The sequence below is a fragment of the Zalophus californianus genome, chromosome X (assembly GCF_009762305.2).
Source record: "Zalophus californianus isolate mZalCal1 chromosome X, mZalCal1.pri.v2, whole genome shotgun sequence".
NCBI classification, from domain to species: Eukaryota; Metazoa; Chordata; class Mammalia; order Carnivora; family Otariidae; genus Zalophus; species Zalophus californianus.
Window position 1 is genome coordinate 31,977,155 of NC_045612.1, and position 23,845 is coordinate 32,000,999.

The following is a 23,845-nucleotide window of genomic DNA, read 5'->3' on the forward strand; positions in this document are numbered from 1 at the left end:
TTCAGAATTAGATAAAACATGAAGGCTATAAGAAAGTAATATTTAACAACTACAAGGTCCCTCACATGTCTCTGGAAAGTTATATACATAATATAAGTTTGGGAGAACCTTCAACAAATCTTCAAAAGGTATTAGAAAATTACCTGGCATGAGGTGCCTGGGGCTCAGTCAGTTAAGCATCTGACTCTTGGTCTCAGCTCAGGTCTCAATCTTGGGGTCCTGAGTTCAAGCCCCATGTTCAAGCTGCATGCCCAACATGGAACCTGCTTAAAAAAATTAGCTGGTGGTGGCATACAATTATGACTGTTGCCATGCTAATGCCCTTCAGTGTTTAGTGCAGAGGAAAACACCGAAATTTGGATGTTACTTTGTTAACATCTGTGAAATAGGAACAATAAAAGCACAAATGAGGACTGTCTATGCCACTCAGCTATTGAGCATTAAACTGGATTCTCCTGCAAGTCAGTATGTCCAGAAAAGTGCCATCTCTTTTTTTTTTTTTTTAAGATTTTTTTATTTCAGAGAGAGAGGGCATGCGTGCGCTTCCACAAGCGGGGAAGGGGAGTGGGAGAGGGAGAAGCAGGCTCCCAGCTGAGCAGGTGGCCTGATGCAGGGCTCGATCCCAGGACCCTGGGATCATGGCCTGAGCCGAAGACAGACGCTTAAGTGACTGAGCCACCCAGGCGCCCCAAAAGTACCATTTCTAAACTTGGAATTGAGTGTGGGAATGTTCTGGACTCAGAACTGGTTATTTTTAACTCCCTGGACACCATTTGCTTTCTATTATGGAAGGTATAGGGGCTTGATTGAATTTTTTATTTAAAAGGCTTGGATACTATATTTTATGGCACTAACACTTGAGAAGGAAACATCATGAGAATGATAGGTTGTAGGTCAAGTTCTGTTGGGTGTTCAAGGATTACTGGACTACATTAGTGCTAATGCCATATCTGTGTCCCTCCTCTCTCCTTTTTCCTTCCCACATTAAAGTCTCTCACTGCAAGTGTTTTTAGAAATTCTAAATTACCTTTCCTTTTCACCTACAACTTGCCCTGTAACATCTTCTGTGTTCACTTTTTGTTTCTCTGATTTCAAAAATATAGTGCTTTTCACTGATCTGTGGGATAAGACCATGCCATCTTAAGAACATACTTATTGGGGTGCCTGGCTGGCTCAGTTGGTAGAACATGCGAGTCTTGATCTTGGGGTCATGAGTTCAAGTCCTATGTTAGGTGTAGAGCTTACTTTAAAAAAGAAAGAACATAATTATCATATTCAGGGAGAGTTCTTTGAATCCGAGAAGGAAGGAACCTTACAAATTACTCTTTGTCATACCTTTATACCTTGGAAGAGAATGTGATATTCATGTTGGATCACTTTTCCTTCATGCATGGTTGTATTTGGTGATTCAACCCATTCTTAATTTATATTTCCTTTTTATTATTTTATCCCATTCCATCAACTGTATTACAAATTAATGTTTAAGACTAGTTTACTACAAAAGCCTCAACTAGATTTGTCTTTATAGGTGGGCTTACATTGGAACTCTTCTCTTGTCTGCAATTAACTCACTTAATTGCTTATTAACTCACTTAGTGTGACCTAGCTTTACTTTGAATGGACCCATGAAATATCTGAAACAGAATTTTGAAAAGTGTGTGGATGTTCTAGGTTGTGAATAGGCTATCCAATCCCTTAGCATCACCAAACTGAAGCAATTTTCATTTAGTATGAGCACTTTCCTACACAGGTTGAGTGTATGTAATCATTTCTGAATGATTCACAGCTAAACAAAAGTTCATGGAATTGGAACCAACATTTTGATCTTAAGGAGACTGAGGACATGGATCATCAGAATATTTTTCATAGACCTACTGCTGCACTATAGAGACAGATGCAATTAGAGACTGCCTTTTCTTCAAATGACGTAATGTGATCTGGGATGAACGATCTTGTAAAATAAAATAATAGTAAGGAAAGTTATTGTTATTTGTCTTGTTTATTTGGTCCTTATATGCTATCAATGAACGGATACACTCCTGTACTAGGGAGCCAAGTTTGCAATTAGTTTTGTTGCCGTGGCTTATATGATATGTGCAACATGGTATTCGTTAGTAGATAATGGTGAGAATTTATTATTTTTTATACCATTTAACCATTTGGAAAGTAATTATTTCTTTTGCTGTGACTTCTTTACAAGCAAGTGTCCTGCCCTGTCTGACCCATCTTTTAGTGCAGTGCATGGCACATAGCAGGTGCTCCATAAATGCTGAGTTAGATGAATGAATTTAGAGAGAGTCGTTTTTAGGTCTGTAGCCCTGTGCAGATCAGTTCACTTAAGAGTGTTGAATTTCTTCATTTGATATATGCAGTAATCTAATACATCACACTCTCATTACATGAAAGTAAGTTATGCCTATCTTTCCTATGAAAAAAAACTAATCCAAAATCCCGATTCTGTTTCTTGCTTGCTGATAAATACCATGAGGCTGGCACAGACTGAAAGTAATTTTAGTAGAAAGAATTTCCCAATGACGAGAATACTTTAGTCATGGTTCATCAAATCGTAATTTGATAAAGAAAATAAGATTATAATCTCTTCCAAGACTGCAACTACTCTTAGACTTAAGAGTTATTTGACTTGTGTTCACATATCCTTTAGCATCATGGGAAAAGCTATTTTAGACAAATTTATGTTTTAAAGCTAGTATGTTTGCACTTAAATGATAACATGTTTTGCGTGTGTAATTTGAAAAAAGGAATGGCAGACTCAGAAAAAAGGAATGCTGGCTAGGGCTTAGGAGACATGAATTTTAAAATTAGTATTCAAAAAATCATCCACATTTACTTAACTTCTTAATTGTTTTATACCTAAAAGGACTTCGGCCTAATTGCAAAGGCTTAGCAAATATTAGATTTAAATTAAATAAATTTTCCTGCTATCAAAAATGTTGAAAATATTCCAGATATGTCTCCTGAGGCAAGGGAAACATAAACAAAAATAAACTATTGGGACTTCATCAAAATAAGAAGCTTCTGCGCAGCAAAGGAAACAACCAACAAAACTAAAAGACAACATTAGTGAATAGGAGAAGATTATTTGCAAACGACATATCCAATAAAGGGTTAGTATCCAAAATATATAAAGAACTTACATAATTCAACAACAAAAAGACACGAATAATCCAATTAAAAAGTGGGCAGAAGCCATGAACAGACCTTTTCTCCAAAGAAGATATCCAGATGGCCAACAGACACATGAAAAATGCTCAACATCACTCATCATCGGGGAAATGCAAATCAAAACCACAATAAGCTATCACCTCACACCATTTAGAAGGTCCAAAATCAAAAGCACAAGAAACAAGTGTTGGTGTGGAGAGAAAGGAACCCTTGTATGCTGTTGCTGGGAGTGCAAAGTGGTACAGCCAGGGTGGAGGACAATATGGAGGTTCCTCAAAAAATTAAAAATAGAGCTACTGTACCATTCAGTAATCACATTATGGAGTATTTACCCAAAGAATGTGAAAACACGAATTCAAAGGTATACATGCACCCCTATGTTTATTGCAGCATTATTTACAACAGTCAGACTATGGAAGCAGCCATTGATAGTGAATGGATAAAGATGGTATGGTGTGTGTGCGTGCGTGCGCGCACACACACACACACACACACACACACACGCTGGAATATTACTCAACCATAATAAAGAATGAAATCTTGCCATTTGCAACAACATGGGTGGAGCTACAGAGAATAATGCTAAGTGAAATAAATCAGTCAGAGAAAGACAAATACCATATAATTTCACTCATGTGGAATTTAAGAAACAAATGAACAAAGGAGAAAAAAGAGAGAGACAAACCAGGAAACAGACTCTTGACTATAGAGAACAAACTGATGGTTACCAGAGGGGAGGGGGCGAGGGGGGTGGGTGAAATAGGTGAAGGGGATTAAGAATGGCACTTGTTGTGATGAGCACTGAGTAATCTATGGAGCTATTGAATTACTATATTGTACACCTGAAACTAATATAACACTGTATGTTAACTACACTGGAATGAAAATTAAAAAAAAAAAATAAACAAAGGGGGCCTGGTAGGCTCAGTCGGTTGAGCGTCCAACTCTTGATTTCAGCTCAGGTCATGATCTCGGGGTTGTGAGATCGAGCCCCGTGTCCAGCTTCGAGTTCAGCATGGAGTCTGCTTGAGATTCTCTCTCTTTCTCTCTCTCCCTCTGCCCCTCCCCCTGCTCTAAATAAATAAATAAAATCTTAAAAAAATAAAAATGTTTAAAATAAATGGTTTTCACACAATTCTTGGTTAACAATAGAAATAAGGCATAGCTGTTACTATGTATGAAAACAACATACTCTAAAACAAAACAGTTGATAGTTTGTGAATAGATTTGGGTTTTTATTTATATTCTAACAATTAAATATATATTTATGTTGAATTATTTGCTGGAATGTGTATTAGGTTAAGAAGGGCTAATCAAAGAAGCCTTGAACCCGAGTGTGGCGTTTGGTTTTTGTTCAGGAAGCAGTGAGGAGTCAATGAATACTTTTGAGCAAGGAAGTTATAAATACAGAGTTATAAATACAGTCACAGTATGTGAAATAGCTATGCTGTGACAAATATGTACTTTATATTAATAACCAAATCCAAGTAAGAAGTAATAGATGCCAGAAGTGTGGTGTAGGGGCAGTGACAGTGGAGAGAAGTGAAGGATAGGAACATACTGGAGAGATATTCAGTAGTACTTTAACAGTTGACCGGACATAGGAGATTGGGAAGGAACAGGAGTCAAAGATGACTGAAATATTTTGATGATAACGATTTTCTTCTAGAATCCAAAATATCCTATCTATGGCTCTCTTGAATGCATGACACTTAGATTCCTGAACTTTCTTCTGTCTGACCAAGCTTCCCAAAAATGATCATTAAGAACTATGTAGTCCAGAGGCGCCTGGGTGGCTCAGTCATTGAGCGTCTGCCTTCGGCTCAGGTCATGATTCCAGGGTCCTGGGATTGAGCCCCACATCGGGCTCCCTGCTCCGCGGGAAGCCTGCTTCTCCCTCTCCCACTCCCCTGCTTGTTTTCCTGCTCTCGCTGTCTCTCTCTCTCCATCAAACAAACAAATAAAATCTTAAAAAAAAAAAAAAAACAACTTTGTAGTCCAGCGCGCTGGCTGGCTCGGTTGGTGGAGCGAGCGACTTGATCTTGGGGTTGTGAGCTTGAGCCCCATGTTGGGTGTAGGGATTGCTTAAAAAATAAAATCTTCAATAAAATAAAATCTTTAAGAACTATGTAGCCAAATTTGTTTCCATTAAGAGTACATTTAAATAAATCAATTTTCTCATTAAAGTGGGATCTATGAAAAGATTAGATTTTGGAGATTTAAAATGACTTACTGCTTCAAGAAGTAGCTGGTGTAGATGGGGTGAGTGAGGGAAGTAGCATTTAGAGCAGCATTTTCCAACTAGCTGGGCAGAATTTTAACACCTCGACTCTTTGCTCTCCTTACCTATTTGGTGACTCTTCCCCTGTCTCCTTCTCATCTATACTCTGAGAGTCAAAAATTATAAATTGGGGCATGAAACACTGGTTTAAAAGACTATAGGAGGGCACCTGGGTGGCTCAGTCGGTTAAGCGTCTGCCTTCGGCTCAGGTCACGGTCCCAGCGTCCTGGGATCGAGCCCCGCATCGGGCTCCCTGCTTGTCGGGAAAGCCTGCTTCTCCCTCTCCCACTCCCCCTGCTTGTGTTCCCTCTCTCGCTGGTGTCTCTCTCTGTCAAATAAATAAATACAATCTTAAAAAAATTTTTTTAAATAAAAGACTGTAGGAAGGAAAGGAAGCTTCTCTCTTCTTTTTTGATATCCCTCTTTCCTATTTATCTCAAGCAGATCAAGGCAGTACTTTATTTCTCCTTCACAGTTCGTAACTAGCTTCTGCAAAACGCATACACCCACACAGTCTGAAAGTGCTCTGATTATCTTCTATTTAAAATTCCCACTCATGGACACCTGGGTAGCTCAGTCAGTCACTCAAGTGTCTGACTCTTGATTTCAGCTCAGGTCATGATCTCAGGGTCCTGGGATCGAGCCCCACGGCGGGCTCCGAGCTCAGGGGGGAATCTCCTTGAGGACTCTCTCCCTCTGCCCCTCCCCCCACTTGCGTGGGCACTCTCTCAAATAAATAAATCTTTTAAAAATAATAAAATAAAATTCCCACTTAAATGACTGGGAAATGTGAATGCTTGACTCCTACTGTGTCATACTGTTTAAATGATATGGTCTGCCTCTATCCTTTTGGAATTCCACCCAAGAAGACACCCTCTATTTAAGCCAGAAGTCATACTTTTCCTAAAAAGAAACACCTTGCCCCCAAAGGGGCAAACTTCCCCATGAATGTTATTTTGCATCTACTCCCTCCAAAAAGGAAAAACAAAACAAAACAAAACAGTCTGTGCCCTCTAGGAATTCATTACTAATTTTTTAAAAAATATTTAATATAGGCCGCCTGGGTGGCTCAGTCAGTTAGGCATCTGCCTTCAGCTCAGGTCATGATCTCAGGGTCCTGGGATCGAGTCCCACACCGGTCTCCTTGCTCAGAGGGGAGTCTGCTTCTCCCTCTGCCTGCCGCTCCCCCAGCTTGTGCGCTCTCTCTCTCCCCCGTGCTCTCTATCTGGCAAATAAATAAATAAAATCTTTAAAAAAAGAATATTTAATATTTAAGGTAAACAAATATAGTTATGGAACATAAATACTTTCCCCAAAGGAGTCCTTCTGTAGTGTTACTCTGCTGTGGAAAAAAAACTTATAAAAGTATTTTTGTATAGCATTTTTTGTTACATCAGCAGAGCTGTCTGTAGCCGGATCTTGAAATAACGTTGTGATATGGAACTGAACATTATCATCTTGTAAAAATACTTTTCTAGGAGTGTAGTAAAATGGTGGATCTTGATGGTATTTGAGGAGAAAAACCAGAAGCCATTTCTAAGATTAAAATCTTCATTTTAGGGGCACCTGGCTCAGTCATTAAGCATCTGCCTTCAGCTCAGGTCATGATCCCGAGGGTCCTGGGATCGAGCCCCGCATCGGGCTCCCTGCTCAGCGGAAAACCTGCTTCTCCCTCTCCCACTCCCCCTGCTTGTGTTCCCTCTCTCGCTGTCTCTCTCTCTCTCTGTCAAATAAATAAAATAAAATCTTTAAAAAAAAAAACAAACTTCATTTTAACTCAGACTATGATACTTGAATGTGTAGATAGGTGGGTGGGCTATAAAGGACAGTAAAGATTTTTTGCATCTCCTAACAACTTGAGAAATTAAGGTAGACAATGGTTATGTAAGCATAGTTATAAGAGGGATAACTTAAAGTCTTCTAACAAAGTTTTATGAAAAAAAAAAAAACACCTTGGGGCACCTGGGTGGCTCAGTCAGTTGGGTGTCCGACTCTTGATTTCGGCTCAGGTCATGATCTTGGGGTTGTGAGATTCAGCCCTGCACTGGGTTCACATGCTGGGCATGGAACCTGCTTAAGATTTTCTCACTCCCTCTCCCTCTGCCCCCGACTAAAAAAAAATCTTAATGGTGACACAGATGTGTACAAAATGGAAAATAATTTTTTTATGAAATATTATATAACTTGGATTCTTTGTTTCCATTGGCTCGATATCTGAGATAAGCTTGAAAGAACTATCTTAAGTATGATTCCCAAATTCACTGGGTTGAGGGTCTGTCCTCTGATACTTTTTTTGTATTACCTTGCCCTGTCTGAAAAATACTGGTTGCCATATTAAAACACTGATTTGATTACATCACATTAAACATGCTATACTAAAACATGATTGATTCAATACGGAAATTTTTACCACATTCATTGAAATAATTAGGGATGCCTCTAGGTCCTTGCAAATTCAAGGTTGAGATTTGTTACATTTATTACAGGCTTTGAAGACATAGAGGCAGTGGGATTCAGAGCTGCCAATTATAATTCTTAAAACCAAATGCAATTGGTTATTACTTTGTAAGTTTAAAAGTCTTACTCTTTGTTTTTTTTGGTCATGTTTCCTTTTAAGAGAGAACTAAACATTCCCTTAAGATCTGGTCATGAATTATTGACTTTATGAAGTTGAATATAACTAGGAAATTCAGAAAAGGATAGGATTTTTTACCACTTGATTAATGATTCTTCTGTTCCCAAACAGAAGTGATTTCTAATTGGTTTTGAGTTTGTGGAATCTGCCTTTATAATAAACTCAAAAAATCGGATAACTTGGGTGTTTGAATATTTCATAAACTGACATTTTAGGCAGGCATAAGCCCAATTCTTAAATAACACGCTCTTCCCTTGAAATGCACCGTAGCTCAAGAGTCAAATTTCAAAGTTAGTGGGCTACAGGTAATAGAAGTAAAATGACACCTTGGTTAACAAATCTTCTGGGAGCAAAAGCAGAAAGCTCCTTCAAAGAACGTTGGCCAGGGTATTGGAGCTCCCATTCCAGTTTCTTCATTTGGGAATTGAGGAAGAAGGCATGCTCCCTGCCTTAGGTACAGCTGGACTTCTCAATGGCAGGCCTGGTGCTGGCTGTAGGGTGGGTCATCCTTCCATAGGGCTTATGTGTGGCCACAGGATTGTAACTATTATTTTCTCTGTGTCCTGAGAAGGGGGTTATTGAGAGTGATGGGAGCACATGCTGTTTTCTCCAACTCACACCTACATATTGCCATCTCCCTATACTACTATTTCTTGTGGACTCTCTTGCCCTGTATGGCTTCTTAGGGCGAGGGGGCTTTGACTTAGTTATTTTATATATAGTAGGTATGGAATCCGCATTTAGGAATTCATTCTTCTGCTTACTCTTTTCTCTCTACTTCAGGTATGTGTGTATGTATCTATCTATATCTTTTATTACAATATTAATAAGAAATGTGAAGAATGAGGGGCACCTGGGTGGCTTAGTCGGTTGAGCATCTGCCTTTGGCTCAGGTCATGATCCCAGAGTCCTGAGATCGAGCCTCACCTCGGGCTCCCCGCTCTATGGGGAGTCTGCTTCTCCCTTTCCTTCTGCCCCTCCGCCCCCACTCATGCTTGCTCACTCACTGTCTCTCTCTCTCTCTCTCTCAAATAAATAAAATCTTTTAAAAAAATGTGAAGAATGAGAAATAGTATATGAACCAAGCTTCTAAACAGAAGAATTTTCTGGTCTAGATACATGAGACTTGATATAGTTTAATTGGTATGTGAATTTTTAGAAGATGAAGAAAGACGAAAGTATTGAAATATGGTAGATAGAGGGAACAAACATTAATTTTAAAGTTTTTCAGGGACAGGATTGAGATAATTCAGTGCAAATGCTTTATGCATTGGATAATTAACTTTCATCCTGTCATAGCTATCTAATGGAGTATCATTTGTCATTCCATTTGTTTAGCCCAATTCCCTCATCTGTGTGGTAGTGCTATTTCTGTGAGAGTGATGGGTGGCTTTGGAATTCAGAATGTATTCCCTTAAATGTTGATATCAGTAATGTAAAGTTCTCCCTAAATTTGATCTGAGTTATATCCTAAGATAGGCTGCCTCCTTACCCTCTGTGTGTTGGGAGAATGGCATGAGAGATTTTTATCACTGGTGTTGTTTTTATGCAAGTGGGAAAAGTGAGTAATTTTAGACTGAATTAATCCAACCAAAGAATTACTTTCCTTTACCAGAATGTGTCTTTCTGAGATCTTCTTTGTATTTATCAATTAAGCGTTGAAATGACAATTGCTTAGGGCGTATTTTTCATTTTTTTTCCCAAGCTTGGTGTAATGGGAACATTGTGGGATCTGAGATCAGACTCAAGTTCAAATCATAGTTGCCAGACTCACAGTGAAGACTTAAACTCTCTGAGCTTCAGTTTCCTATCTTTAAAATGGGATTGCTCTGAGGATTAAGTAGCCCAGAGAATGTGTCTGGCACAATGCCTAGTACATAGCAGGTGCTGGGTAAACGATCTTATTCCTATGTTAAAACTGACATCAGCTATTTATTAATGTGATTTTATTTTAAATGTGACCGACATATGCATGTAGAGAAGTTTTTTACTTCAGAAAATCATTTTGCAGTCTGGCCCTATCACCTTGAACTGAGAATTTTTCCCTTTCATGGATTCTGGTATTGCCACAGCACAAAAGAAAGCCTTGGAAAGATTAGCCTCCATTTTATATCCTACATGCTAAAGATTTCCATTAGCGAATTCACTGCAAGTTGAAACTAAGGTACTTATACTTGTGTCATTAAAAAATACAAGTAAATAACTAACCAAAGCTTTATCTTTTTTTTTTTTAAAGATTTTATTTATTTGACAGGGAGAGAGGGAACACAAGCAGGGGGAGTGGGAGAGGGAGAAGGAGGCTTCCCGCAGAGCGGGGAGCCCGATGCGGGGCTCGATCCCAGGACCCTGGGATCATGACCCGAGCCGAAGGCAGACGCTTAACAACTGAGCCACCCAGGCGCCCCAAAAGCTTTATCTTTCTTGATTTCTTTCAGGCAAGCACCTCAGTAAGAGCTCTGTTGTCCATTGTTTCTTAAACAGCAATTAATTTAGACCTTATTAAGAAAAGTTGCTATGATATTTGTAATTTCTTTGTATAATGATGCCGTAAATGCCATTTGCATTGGGACGTATCTTTAAAATAGTTGAAGTTTTTAAGGTTTTTTTTCTTCCTTTAGGTGAAAATACCAGACTTATTTTATATGTATTTCCTTATGTCATAAGTTGAAGTTTTCTTCCTGATTTTTTTAAAAACAATTTCCCCCCCCCCTTTTTTTTTTTAATGGAAGTTGAGTGAGAGAGAATGTGTGTGCCCGCGGGTGTGTTTGTGTGTATATGTGTTTGTCATGTCGATCATTCAGTTTTTGTTTGGGAGGGTTGAAGGAGGATGGTTAAGATTCTAACTTTTGTGAGGTAGGAAGGTTATTAAGATCTTTAGAACTCGATGCAGTGTGCATACTTTGAATCTACAGAAAAATCTATGGGGAATAACTTCTACCAATCTTAAGGTTTTGATTTATTTCTTAAGGGTGGGAGGAAATACCTTGACAGATTTAGCACTCAAATTCAAATGAGTATGAGAACAGGTGGCTAAATTTCTCCTCCACCTGCCATGCAACTTTATCACAAGAAATGTTTCATTTAGCAAATGCTGCGGCTAACAGACACTTCTCTGTTTCAGAGCAGAAAAACAAATGGAGGGGGAGTACTTCTTTGAAGAAAACCTTTTTCTTGATTTTCTTTTTAAATTGTGAGTGTGACAAATATGTATTTTATTTTTCTGGGGGATAGATGGTGGAAAGCATGAGTCAATGCCTTGATTAACTAACCCGATTTGTTGTCTTGCTATACCATTCATGGCTTTCATTTCTGTTTTTACTTAGGTTTTCTTTTGTTATTGTTACTGCTCTTGCATACTAACCCCCTGGGTGCTGACTTTCAGTTAGTATAATAATATTGCTCTGAGAAATTACAATATTTGTATAGTACTTTTAACACTAACTTAGAGACCCCTACTCTTTTGTCCCGGTGGAATTATGTTATTAAAATACATTGTTGGGGGGCGCCTGGCTGACTCAGTCGGCAGAGCATGCAACTCTTGGTCTCGGGGTCGTGAGTTCAGACCCCGTGTTGGGTATAGAGATGACTTAAAAAAATAAAATCTTAAAAAAAAAAAATACACTGATGGGGCGCCTGGGTGGCTCTGTTGGTCAAGCGACTGCCTTCGGCTCAGGTCATGATCCTGGAGTCCCGGGATCGAGTCCCGCATCGGGCTCCCTGCTCAGCAGGGAGTCTGCTTCTCCCTCTGACCCTCTTCCCTCTCGTGCTCTCTATCTCTCATTCTCTCTCTCTCAAATAAATAAATAAAATCTTTAAAAAAAATACACTGATGGGTTTAACCACTTTGTAATGTAATGGTAGCAAGCAAAAAGAAGTGCTGTGAAGCTAACTGGGAACTAACTAGAGAAAACTTAAAGGTGTTATTCATATACTTGTATCTTTGTAGCGTTCTCTGATTCATCACCCCCACCCCGGAAATTAAAAACAATATAGGGAAGTACAGAGAACAATTTGACGACTATTCTGAGAGTCTTGGGCAGCACTTTTTTCCTGCAAGTCCTATATTCTCCCAGCATCTTTCATGCAGAGCCCTCTTAATGTGCTATTCTTCATTTGATGTGAGCAGGAAGTGAATGTGCCCGCGCATGGGTTGGCGCATAGAATATCTCCACCAGAAACAGTCAAGTGTTTCATGTGTTTTCATGCTGATAATTTCAGAAAGCACTAAAACGGCCCCTTTTCCTCAACAAGGAAATTTGACCTCACATGGCTTTCTGTATAACATGATCTGTGATAGAAAGCAAGGAACTGAGATGGGTGTTCCATCGTTTATCAAGCTGAGACCTCATTTTTTAAACACAAAAGTACTCATTTCAGTGGATTGAGGGGGGTTCTTTTCCTTCTTCTTCTTCTTCTTTTTTTTTTTTTTTTTTTTTTTTGGTATGGAGTGTTGGAAGACTGTTTGAGGCTTTGGAGCCAAATGGTGCAACTGTGAGATGCTCTTCCCTTACTCACACCGCATACCAACAAACCCAATTGCTATAGTGAATTCTGAGAGTACGGCTTCTTTATAGAGCATGTACCAAACTATTAACCTCTACAGAACTATTCACTATAGAAAACATATTTCAACCAGATTGACAGAACACTGGCTGCAGCTTACCTACCAGGTCAGATGTGTAATACACAATCCTTTGTTGTCCTGGTGTTCACTATAAAAAGAAAAAAAAATGTGTCTGTTTGATGATTTTTAAAACTTAAAAAATCCATTTGGGTGAACAGTGCCACGTAGACAACAGGGGCTTAATACATGTTTGCACTAGCAGTTTCGAAAGTATATCTTCAACTCTTTAAGTCTATAAATTTCAAGATGGAATCTTTGCTTTAATTTGCATATTCTGGAATACTAATGAGTTAGAACATTTTTCTCTCTGTTAACCATTTGTACTTATGTCTTTATGAATTGTGTGCTCATATCATGTACACGTTTCCCTTGGGGGTGATTTTTAAATTATAGAAATATTTTAGGCAAGATTACAATGTTAGCATCACCCTGTTAGCCTGACAATTGCTTAGACTTTCTATTTCTTTTATCTTCACAGAGCAATGCAAAGAAATACCATAGTTTGTGTATGTTCAATTTGACCACCTTTGCAATGCTTTCAGTAAAATGATCAGACAGTGCTTCTGTCTCTACCCTAATGCTCTTTGAAAAAGTAATTGTTCTCTTTGAACAAGCACGGTTGAGTGATTCGTGTACACTTTGTGAAAGATTGCTTTTGTGCTCTGTGGTTGGTCATTGTTAAGAAAATAAGATGTGTCCAGTGGCAGTGGGGTGGGCTGGGGGGCCTGGTAGCACTATACAGACGTAGGAAGAAGATTTGAGTTTTGGACAGAAAATTGATGACCATACTCTCTCCCGTGAATAATTTTATAGCATTGATGCAATGGGACTATTTAGGCAGGATTTGCTTGATTCGAAGTCAGCATGAAAAAGTGAATCCAAATAGCAGTTGTTTTAAGCAGAACTACGAAATTATTATTCTTACATGAATTTACATAGAACAAAAGCTTTCCTGCACAACTGTCTGATAAACTTCAAAACCATTATCTCCTTATCTACTGTAAACACTTGATTGTTCAAATTGTGGGGCTGGAGGAAACAGAGGTATTTTATTGTTAGGTAGTCTTGGAAGAATTAGTGGTAATTAATAAACCTGTGTTTTTTACTGCCAGCATTAACCTTGTGTAGTCAACCCTCAGACTGAGAAGTAATTTAGAACATGAAATTGCTTTAGAAAAATTTTCCTGGGGCACCTGGGTGGCTCAGGCATAGGGTGTCTGCCTTCAGTGCAGGTCGTGATCCCAGGTCCTGGGATCGAGCCCCGCATCGGGCTCCCTGCTCGGCGGGAAGCCTGCTTCTCCCTCTGCCTGCCGCTCCCCCCTGCTTGTGTTCCCTCTCTCGCTGTGTCTCTCTCTGTCAAATAAATAAATAAAATCTTTAAAAACAAAAAAAAAGAAGAATTTTCCTGAGTAGGTTAATCCCTCTATTTCAGGGCTTCTCAATCTTGGTACTCTTGACATTTTTGCCTAAGTACATCTTAGCCGGGGAGAACTTTCCTGGGCCTTGGGGGGATGTTTAGCAGCATCCCACGAGACGAAGGTAGCACACACACCCTCTTGCGACAATGAAGGACGGCTCCAAACGTCGCCACACGTGGGGAGGGGAGAAACAAAATCCCCTGGGTCCCCTAACCCCTTCCGAGAACCACTGGTCTTTTTATTGCTTTTAACCATATGACTTGAAAAAGTAATATTTAAAAACTGTTATTTGTCCTTGGAGTTACTCAGGTAATCATTCCTTTAAGGATAACGTGATGTATTTGTGGCCTGGGCTTTGCAGAGAGGTTTTACCTCCTTGCGATGTTGAAAAACCGTTCTCTTCACATCCAGTCAGTAAACTTAATGAAAAGGAGATAGAAGAGAATATTGAATCGGCTGAGAAGGTTGACATGGCATGTATTGTTACTGATGCAGAAATAATAGGGAGTGTTCTGCATGTTAAAAAGTCAAAGTATGTTGATAAGAAGTCATGAAGAAGATGATTTTAGTGAAGCCTTCTTCAGCATTTGAAGTAATTAATTAGAAAGCCAACCATATTATCTTGCCAAGAAAGGGCTGCATTTTCACATTCTGCTTTTCAATTTTAGGAGCTAGAGACAAATGACAAGTAAACAAGTTGTTATCTGTAGTTTCTTCAAAAAAAGCAATTTCCAGGATATGTCATAGGCACAATGTGGCTTCAGCTTTATCCCTGTCCCTTTTACATCTGTGGTTCTATAAAAATGATAATTGATGGTCATTGAACGCACTGTGTGAGAAAGAAATGTCCACAAAAATGAGATTCTGTGTTCATTGAGATGACATATGTTAAAATTCTCATGTGCTACGTTCTGTGCAGGGAATACAGAAAATAATAAAACATTCTGCTTGGATATTTCATTAAAATAATTCTGTTTGAATGGAAATTTTCTGGTTAGGGATACCAATCACCATCAGTCTATTTCCCACTTTTCCCATTAATTCTGTACTTTTAAATATCTGTCTGCAAAAGCTGTTTAAAAGGGTGTGTGAGTGTGTGTATGATATATGTCATGTATATAATTTAATTCTTTTTAAGGCTATTTCTGAAATTAGTAGAAAGCGATATTCATTTTCTTCTATGCTTGTTAAAATCGTATTTAAATTATTCTCTTTATTAAATATCCATGAGAGTTGAATAAAACATGGTCATATATTATTAATTCATTTTTGGTTATATACTGTGGCTCTAATCTCCTCAAGAAGAATTGATCTCACCCTTAAGGCCAGAACTTTTGCTAATTATTACAAGATTTAAAACCATTTCGTTGATGTCTGGATTCAAAAAGCAGGATCTTATAGTATGGTAGTCTTAAAACTTTTTTTCTGGTTCAAACTGATCAACTGAGGTTACAGGTAAGGTAGGGAACAAGTGAAATCTTCATGATATTGGATAGGCCAGAGTTAGAAAAGCAAAGAATTTGGGGCGCCTGGCTGGCTCATCCAGTGGAGCATGTGACTCTTGATCTCAGGGGTGTGGGTTCCAGCCCCATGTTGGGTGTAGAGCTTACTTTAAAATAAAACCTTAAAAAAAGAAAAAGAAAGGGACGCCTGGTTGGCTCAGTCGGTTAAGCGTCTGCCTTCGGCTCAGGTCATGATCTCAGGGTCATGAGATCGAACCGGTGTTGGGCTCCGCGCTCAGCGGGGAGTCTGCTTCTCCCTTCCCTCTGCCCCTCCCTCTCGCTCTCTCTCTCAAATAAATAGAATCATTAAAAAAAAAAAGAAGAAGAAGAAGAAAAAAGAAAACCAAATGATTCAACATGTAAGAAGTTAGAGGTAAAGAGCAAAAGTGGAGTTCTAGTGCTTGAAAATGTGTTCTTCCTCTCCCTCTCCCAGTGTCCACATTTTAGCAGTCTACATCATGAATGCACAAACCCATTCAGAGCCACCGGCTCCCGGCTCTTAGATGATTCAGGGACACTTTGGGCAATGTTATACCTAAGGAAACACAGGCCTGCCTTGTCTAAGGGATAGTAAAATGTTGTACTGTGGTGGTCAGTTTTCAGGGTAACCTGAGGCCCTTCATTAAATATTTTGTGTGGTCTCTGTGAAACAAACTGACCTGTTAACTGCAGGTTCTCCAATCCTTTTTATGCCCCCCCCAAGTTATTAGTGTAATATATACATTGGCATAGCTTGCATTTATTATTTTTTTACTTTTTATTTCTTAGAAAAGATGGAAATGCCACTAGACTCTAGCGATTTAACTGAATAAATCCCAAAATGATCAGTGAGAGATACTGCTGGAAAAATAAATTATTTCAGGTGTAAAAGTTTTTGTTCCATTGGGGATTGATTAGAACTATAACTAATGACAGAAGAGGAAGCAGTGTGTTACTGTCACAGTTAATCTTTGACTTTTATTAATGGGGTCTTTGGAGTTTGGAATCATACGAGACTTACATTCAAAACCTGACCCAACTACTTTAATAAATTTGCGACCTTAGGTGACTTACTTTTAACCTTTTTGTAGCTCATTTTCCCTACCCTTCACACAAAGGAAATAATAATAGTACCTATTGCATTGGATGATTTTAAGGATTATATGAGATCATGTTTGTAAATTTCTGGGCAAGTACCCGATACATAGTGACTATTCAATAACTGATAGCTATTATTTTTATCTTTCTCAAATTAGGTATTCCAAAGAAATTTTAACTGTGAATAACACAATTTGATGTTGTTGCTACCTAAACAGTACAATACCAAAAGCAATTACTCTTGCACTAAAAATACAAAGACCCTTTGTGTATGTAGTTTTGAACCAGCTTTTAGGTTGATTTCTCACTTCTAATTTTTTTCTGACCTTGAAAAGTTTTTTACAAATGCATAATATAATTTCTTCTAGGGTGTAGAATGGTATCAGCCTAAAGCACAACAAAACAAAATTCAGTATATCCCATAGTCAAATGATTGGCCCTAGTGACTGATTATTACTCTAAACAATGCCATTATTGTGAATTATATATCAGCTTTTAACTTGCCTTTCTTTCTGATTTATACACATTTTCAGATCTCTAGTGGAAGAGGAAGACCAACACATGAAATTGTCCCTTGGAAGCAGCGAAATGGGTCTCTCATCCCATCTGCAGTCTTCCAAGGCAGGAACCACACGCATCTTTACCAGCAATACCCACAGTTCTGTGGTGTTACAGGTAATCTAAACTGTCCCTTTTGTAATATTTAAATGGATTTAAAAACCACTCAGAGTGTTTGTGGTGGGGGAATGTCGATAGCGGGGGGTGAGGAGTGTGCATGTATGTGGACGGGGTGCATACGGGAACCCTCTGTACTTGCTGTTCAATTTTGCTGTGAACCTAAAAGTGCTCTAAAAAAATTAGGTTTATTAGTTAAAAAAAAGAGCAAGCAAACATCAGGAGGAAACCTTGAGGGGAAAACTACATACCTTCCTGATGTTAAAAAACAAACAAACAAACAAACCCAAAACCCAGAGTTCATTATTTGTTTTGTTTGTATGAAGGAGGTCTCGCTGTCGGCCACTTCGCTTACAGAATGTTATGTCTGGCAGCATTGACTTTCCATTTTTGTCTCAGCCAATATAAATATCCCAAATCCCTATGCTGAATTTTCTAGTTCCTCACTCATGACCTGCTTCATTGTCGCCTTTATCATCGTTCTGAAGATCATATTTCTTTGGCGTCTCAGCTCACATTGACAGTAGTAGGTGTGGGAGTATAGATGAGGATGGCTGGATGCAAACACACTGGTAGATGTAAGAGGTAGTAAGTGACCTCAGAGGAGAGGACGGAAATACAATAGAAAGCCCCCAAAAACAAAAAACAAAAACACAAAAAAACCCCAACCCATCAAAAACTGCAACGTGGAGCTCAGTAGCCGAAAGATAAGCAGACCTAGGACTTCTGGCAGTTATGGACGCTCCCTGACCACTGTGGGCATGGCTGAATTAGGAAACAGCATACTATCGGATGTCCCTCAGTGTCTTCTAGATATAGGCAAATTAGATCAGTGTTCCCTCTGGTGAGATAAAGAAAAGAAATTTTTCTGAATGTATTTTTCCAAGAAATCTCCCCAGGTGAATTTCATGCGTATTCCTGGTCCGTGACCATTAGGGTAAAGCAGTATATATAGTATATAGTGTTTGGTGTACAGTCCAGTATATAGTGTAGTAAGAGAGGAGTCCTTCCACTCGCTCTGCGGCTTTGTTGTGTCATGGAATTTTTCTGGGCTTCATTTGTCTTATCTCCACAATGTGTCTTGACTAGGAGATCTCTAAATTCCATTCTAGTTCCCATCTGTAATTCCATGAGATCATATCGTCCATTATTTTGGTTTGCAGTGGGAGCTGGGTTTTATGGTTTGTTGTCCTGTGGGTCTCATCAGCAGAAATGTGAGGGTCAGGAAGGAGAAGCTTGCCAATTCCTGGCATCTCGATGCTATGTAAATGGTTTAATTGTTGGCTGTTCAAGGCTATGGGAAAAGAGAATGAGGGGTCAAACCGATAGGAAAAGTCTGAGAGGAAGAGGTATTTTTTGTTATATTTAAGTAATCTCTCTAAAGAAAAAGAGACTTACCCCCCCAATACATCTCCCCCATCCATGCCCATAGTCTTGTGTTAAAGCCAATGTGTGTGCTCCTGCTAATTTTTAAATGAACTTTAAACCAAATAATGGAAGCCACTTTAGTGTAGTGATACAGATTTGGGGCAGTGGGCCTCAAATTTTAGTGCATTTCAGAATCACAAGGAGGAAGTCTTGTTAAAACAGTGAGTGCTGGGCCCTGCCCCAGAGTTTTTGAATCAAAAACTCAGATACATGTATTTTTTTTTTAAAGATTTTATTTATTTATTTGACAGAGAGCTAGCAGGGGGAGTAGCAGAGGGAGAGGGAGAAGCAGGCTCCCCACTGAGCAGGGAGACCGACATGGGGCTCGACAGAGGGCTCGATCCCAGGACCCTGGGATCGTGACCGGAGCCCGAAGGCAGACGCTTAACCGACTGAGGCACCCAGGCGCCCCTCAGATACATGTATTTTTAACAAGTTCCCAGGTGATGCTGCAAGACCAGGGAACATACCTTTAGAACCACTGTTCTAGAGACAGGGTCCTTCTTCTGCCGAGAAAGGTGGCCTCTCCCTTTCTCCCTACTCATATGAGGGGATAAGCTAATTGCTTTAATGGGGAGACATCAGGAGTAGCTTCTATATCTATCAACAGGGAAATGCTTACATAAATTATGTGGTATAACAACTAGGTACTACTGTGCAGTCACCAAAGAGGGTGAGGTAGATCTGTGTGTAAGAATGGAAAGAATATATTAAATGAAAAAAGTAACAGGACAAATATGGCATATGCACATGATGGAATATTATTCAGCTCTATACAGGAAAGAAGTACTGACGCACGCTACAACATGGATGAACCTTAAAAACTTTATGCTAGTGAAAGAAGCTAGTCACAGAAGGCCGTATTTTACATGATTTCATTCAGACAGAATGGCTGGCAGAGGGAAGTCTATAGAGACAGAAAGTAGACTAGTGGTTGCTTACAGGTGGAGAGAATGAGAGGACACGGGGGTGCTAAAGGGTCCAGGATTTCTTTTTGAGATGAGGAAAAAAATCCTAAAATTGACTGGGGATATGGTTGCACACATTATCTGTGAATGTACTAAAAGCCACTGAACTTTTCATTATATGTAAGTGAATTGTATAGTATATCAATTCTATCTCAATAAAGCTGTTGAAGTTACAGGGCAGTATGTATTGTAGAATCCCATCTATTGGTAGAAAAACTATACAATAAATGGGGCGCCTGGGTGGTGCAGTTGGTTGAGCTCCCGACTCTTGGTTTCAGGTCAGGTCATGATCTCAGAGTCGTGAGATCGAGCCCTGTGTTAGGCTCCTCGCTCAGCACAGTCTGCTTGAGATTCTCTCTCCCTCTCCCTCTGCCCCTCCTGCTCGTGCTCTCTCTCTCTCTCTCTCTCAAATAAATAAATCAAACTTTTTTAAAAAAGAAAAAGACTATACAGTATATATATGAATGTAAATGCACAGCAAAAGGTCTGGAAACATTAAGGGAGGCTGGTGAATGTTGTCTTATACTTTCTGCTCTGTACGATCCTGCACTGTTTAATTTTTTTTACAGTGGAAATATTTTTGTGTATACCCTGTGTAGTTTACAAAAGATAATTATTCTCTTAACTATGGGGCGAAAAATGAGGGTTGCTGGAGGGGAGGAGGATGGGGGACGGGGTAACTGGGTGACGGGCATTAGGGAGGGCAAGTGATGGAATGAGCGAGCACTGGGTGTGAGAGGCAACTGATGAATCACTAAATTCTACCCCTGAAACTAATGCTATACTATATGTTAATTAAATTGAATTGAAATTTAAAAAAAATTATATATATATATATATATATATATATATATATGTAAATTGTTGATAAAACCAGTATGGCTGGGTCTTAGACCCTTGGCTGTATTACGTTTTAGTTTAGCCTTTGTTGGTCCCGGCTGGTGGAAAGAACAATGATGTGAAAGTAACTAGAGAGTCTGTATGGAGTAAAGGTGATCTTTCATCAGCTGACATTTGTTTTATTATTATGCTATTTTCTGTGGTGGCATAGAGCAACCGCTTCTCTATCACTGTTGCCAAAGTTTGCTCTCTTTAAAAGTCCATTAAAAATGATGTTCTCACAAAGGGAGATTTTTAAGTAGCAGCACTAACAGAGAACTCCCCCCCACCATCTAATCTTAGGTGTATGGTTGTCAAGGGAACAAGCTGGAGGAGTGTTTAATGTGTAAATGTTATCATCGTTTTAAAATTAGCAATCACACAAACTTCAGCTTCAGAAGGAATTGAGAGTCACTGTCAGGGGAAGGGACCCATGGGGAGAAAGTGTTTTCAGAAGTCTCACTCTGCAGGATTACCCACTGCATAACTCTAGTGGGAAGGACATGAGTCTAGGCCAAACCTGGAATCCTAATTTTACCAATAGTTATGTGACTTTGGGAGCCCTCCATCCTCTCTGGGCCAGTGTCCTTATCGATAAAATGGGTAAGAGATGTGACAATTTATGGGAAAGTAAGGTACATCATAAATATCCATTTTCTTTTACTTCAATTTGAGGCAAACATGGAAGGCATCGGAGAAAATGTAGCTGATCCGAAGTGATGGGTGTGCCACATAAGGCATCCATCTGGTTGGCTTGATCTGCTCTTGCAGATTAATCATTTCCGTTAAAGTGGCTTTTGCAAACTCGGCTGTCGAAGAAAGTGCCTAAAGAATGGTGATACCTAATAGGTTTGGATTCCTAGAACCTTGAACAGATCCGCAGAGAATCCATGATGGAGTCAAGCAGTGCAAATTGCTTTCCCTCAATTCAGGAAGGTTAACCAGGGTTTGCTTAAGTAGTAACTGGTAAAATCAAGGACTAATCTCATTTTCTTCACTCCTGTAGTGCTACTACAGATATGGTTATTTCCCATGGAAAGCTTTCATCCTTTGGCTTCACCTATTAACGCACGTTGTCAGCATTTTTCTTGTACTGCCCCATTTTATGTTAATTCATTGAATCATACTATTCCTTGGCGCCTTCGTGCCTTAAAAATAACAGCTTTATGGAGATATAATTCGTATACCATCTAATTCACCCACATAAAGTGCACAGTTCAGTGGTTTTAGTCTTTAGTATACTCACTGGGTTTTGCAAATATCACCACAATCCATTGTAGAACCTTATCATCTGCTCAAAAAGAAACCTTGTATCCATTCGCAGTCACTCTGCATCTACTTACAATTCCTTCCACTAATCTACTCTCTATTCTGAACATTTCCTGCCAATGGAATCATCATATGTAGTCTTTTGTGACCAGTTTCTTTTACTTAGCATCATGTTTTCAAGGTTCATCCATGTTGTAGCCTGTATCAGTGCTTCTTTCCTTTTTATGACTGAATACTATCCCATTGTATGGATATACCACTTTTTAAAAAAAAAAATCATCCATCCATTGATGGACATTTGGGTTTTTTCTGCTTTTTGGCTATTATGAATAATGCTGCTGTGAACCTTCATGGAGAAGTGTCTGTGTGGACATGGTTTCATTTATCTTTCATATATACATAGGGGTAGAATTGCCAGTTCATACAGTAATTCTGTGTTTAAACTTTTGAAGAACTGCCAGGGTGTTTTCCAAAGTGGCTGCACCACTTTACATTCCCAGCCACAGTGCATGAGGATTCCATATTCATTTTACTGTATTCTTGCCAACACTAGTTCTCTCTTTCTGATTGTAGCCATACTGGTAGGTGTGACGTGGTATCTCGTGGTTTTGCATTGTACTTCCCTGATTGCTGATGACGTTGACCATCTTTTCATTTGTGCTTATGGCCATTTGTCTATCATCTTTTTTTAAAAAAGATTTTATTTATTTATTTGAGAGAGAGTGAGAGAGAGGGCACAAGAGCAGGGTGGGGGGCAGAGGGAGAAGCAGACTCCCCACCAAGCAGAGAGCCCAATGTGGGACTCGATCCTGGGACTCATTCTGAGCCGAAGGCAGACGCCCAACCAACTGAGCCACCCAGGTACCCCTGTCTATCATCTTTTATGAACTGGCTATTCAGATCCTTTTCCCAATTTTTAGTTGGGTTATTTATCTTTTTATTCAGTCGTAAGAGTTCTTTATGTATTCTAGATACAAATCCCTTATGAGAAATGATTGGCAGGCATTTTTGCTGAGCACCTTTGGTTTTATAGTCCCTTGTTGTTCTGTCATCGCTGCCTTGCCAAACCCCTATCCTTTATCATTTCAATCATATGATCTTTCCTTCTGCTTAACCTTAGGGGAGTTCATAGGGCAGATGGTCAAGGCAAACACCTGGAAGACTTCTGACTTTGCACTCTTCTCTAAACACATATATATATATATATATTTTTTTTTTTTTTTGCACACTTCAGGCTCTGCACCCATTTTCTGTCCCTGAACTGCCCTTATTTTACTTTTTGTTTTTAATAAACCCCTGTTTATTCATAATTATTCATCTTAAATGGTAAGTGATAAAACCGGAATTCTAGTTTTGCCCTAAACTCACGTCTTTCCCGCGACAGTTATACAATGGGTAATCCTGCAGAGTGGGACTTCTGAAAACAGTCATTACCCATGGGCCTGTTCCCCTGATAGCTACTTTAATTGCCTTTTGAAGCTAGAGTTTGTGGGAGCCAGGCAGAGTTAGCAGCTTCTTCTCTTCCTCCCTCTTAGTCCTTGGTAATATGACCTATCAGTGCGATTCACAACAACTAGGATCTGATTTGTTGTTTCTGTATGCCTGTGATCGCGTTCTGGGGTACACGGAGAATGCTTAATAAGTGTCCATTATTATTATTATTGTAAGACTTATTATGGTCATTCAAAGAGATAATACATATAAAGAGCCTAGCCCATCACCTGGCACAGAGGAAATACTCAGTGCTTTTCACTGCTATTATTGGTATTATTGGCAGAATAAATGAATTTGGATGGCAGTTATAATAACTTTCGTATATACTTGCCTCATGATACTTTAAACAATATTGTGAGGTAGAAAAAGCAAGAATTATTCTCTCCATTTTGTAGATTAGGAAACTGAAGCT

General features: G+C 39.2%; 1 protein-coding gene across 7 annotated transcripts in view; it reads left to right on the forward strand.

Annotated features, from left to right (window-relative positions):
• The window catches only part of KLHL13 (kelch like family member 13), a 200,133-nt gene that overhangs the window by 138,872 nt on the left and 37,416 nt on the right, over nt 1–23,845 (forward strand). For 6 of the 7 annotated variants that reach the window (XM_027609350.2, XM_027609344.2, XM_027609346.2 and 3 more), the window contains one exon: nt 17,254–17,395. In XM_027609350.2, the coding sequence (XP_027465151.1) occupies nt 17,254–17,395 (142 nt within the window). Of the gene's footprint in view, nt 1–11,268; nt 11,290–17,253; nt 17,396–23,845 lie in introns of those variants that run through there. The other variant, XM_035725797.1, reaches the window with a different exon arrangement.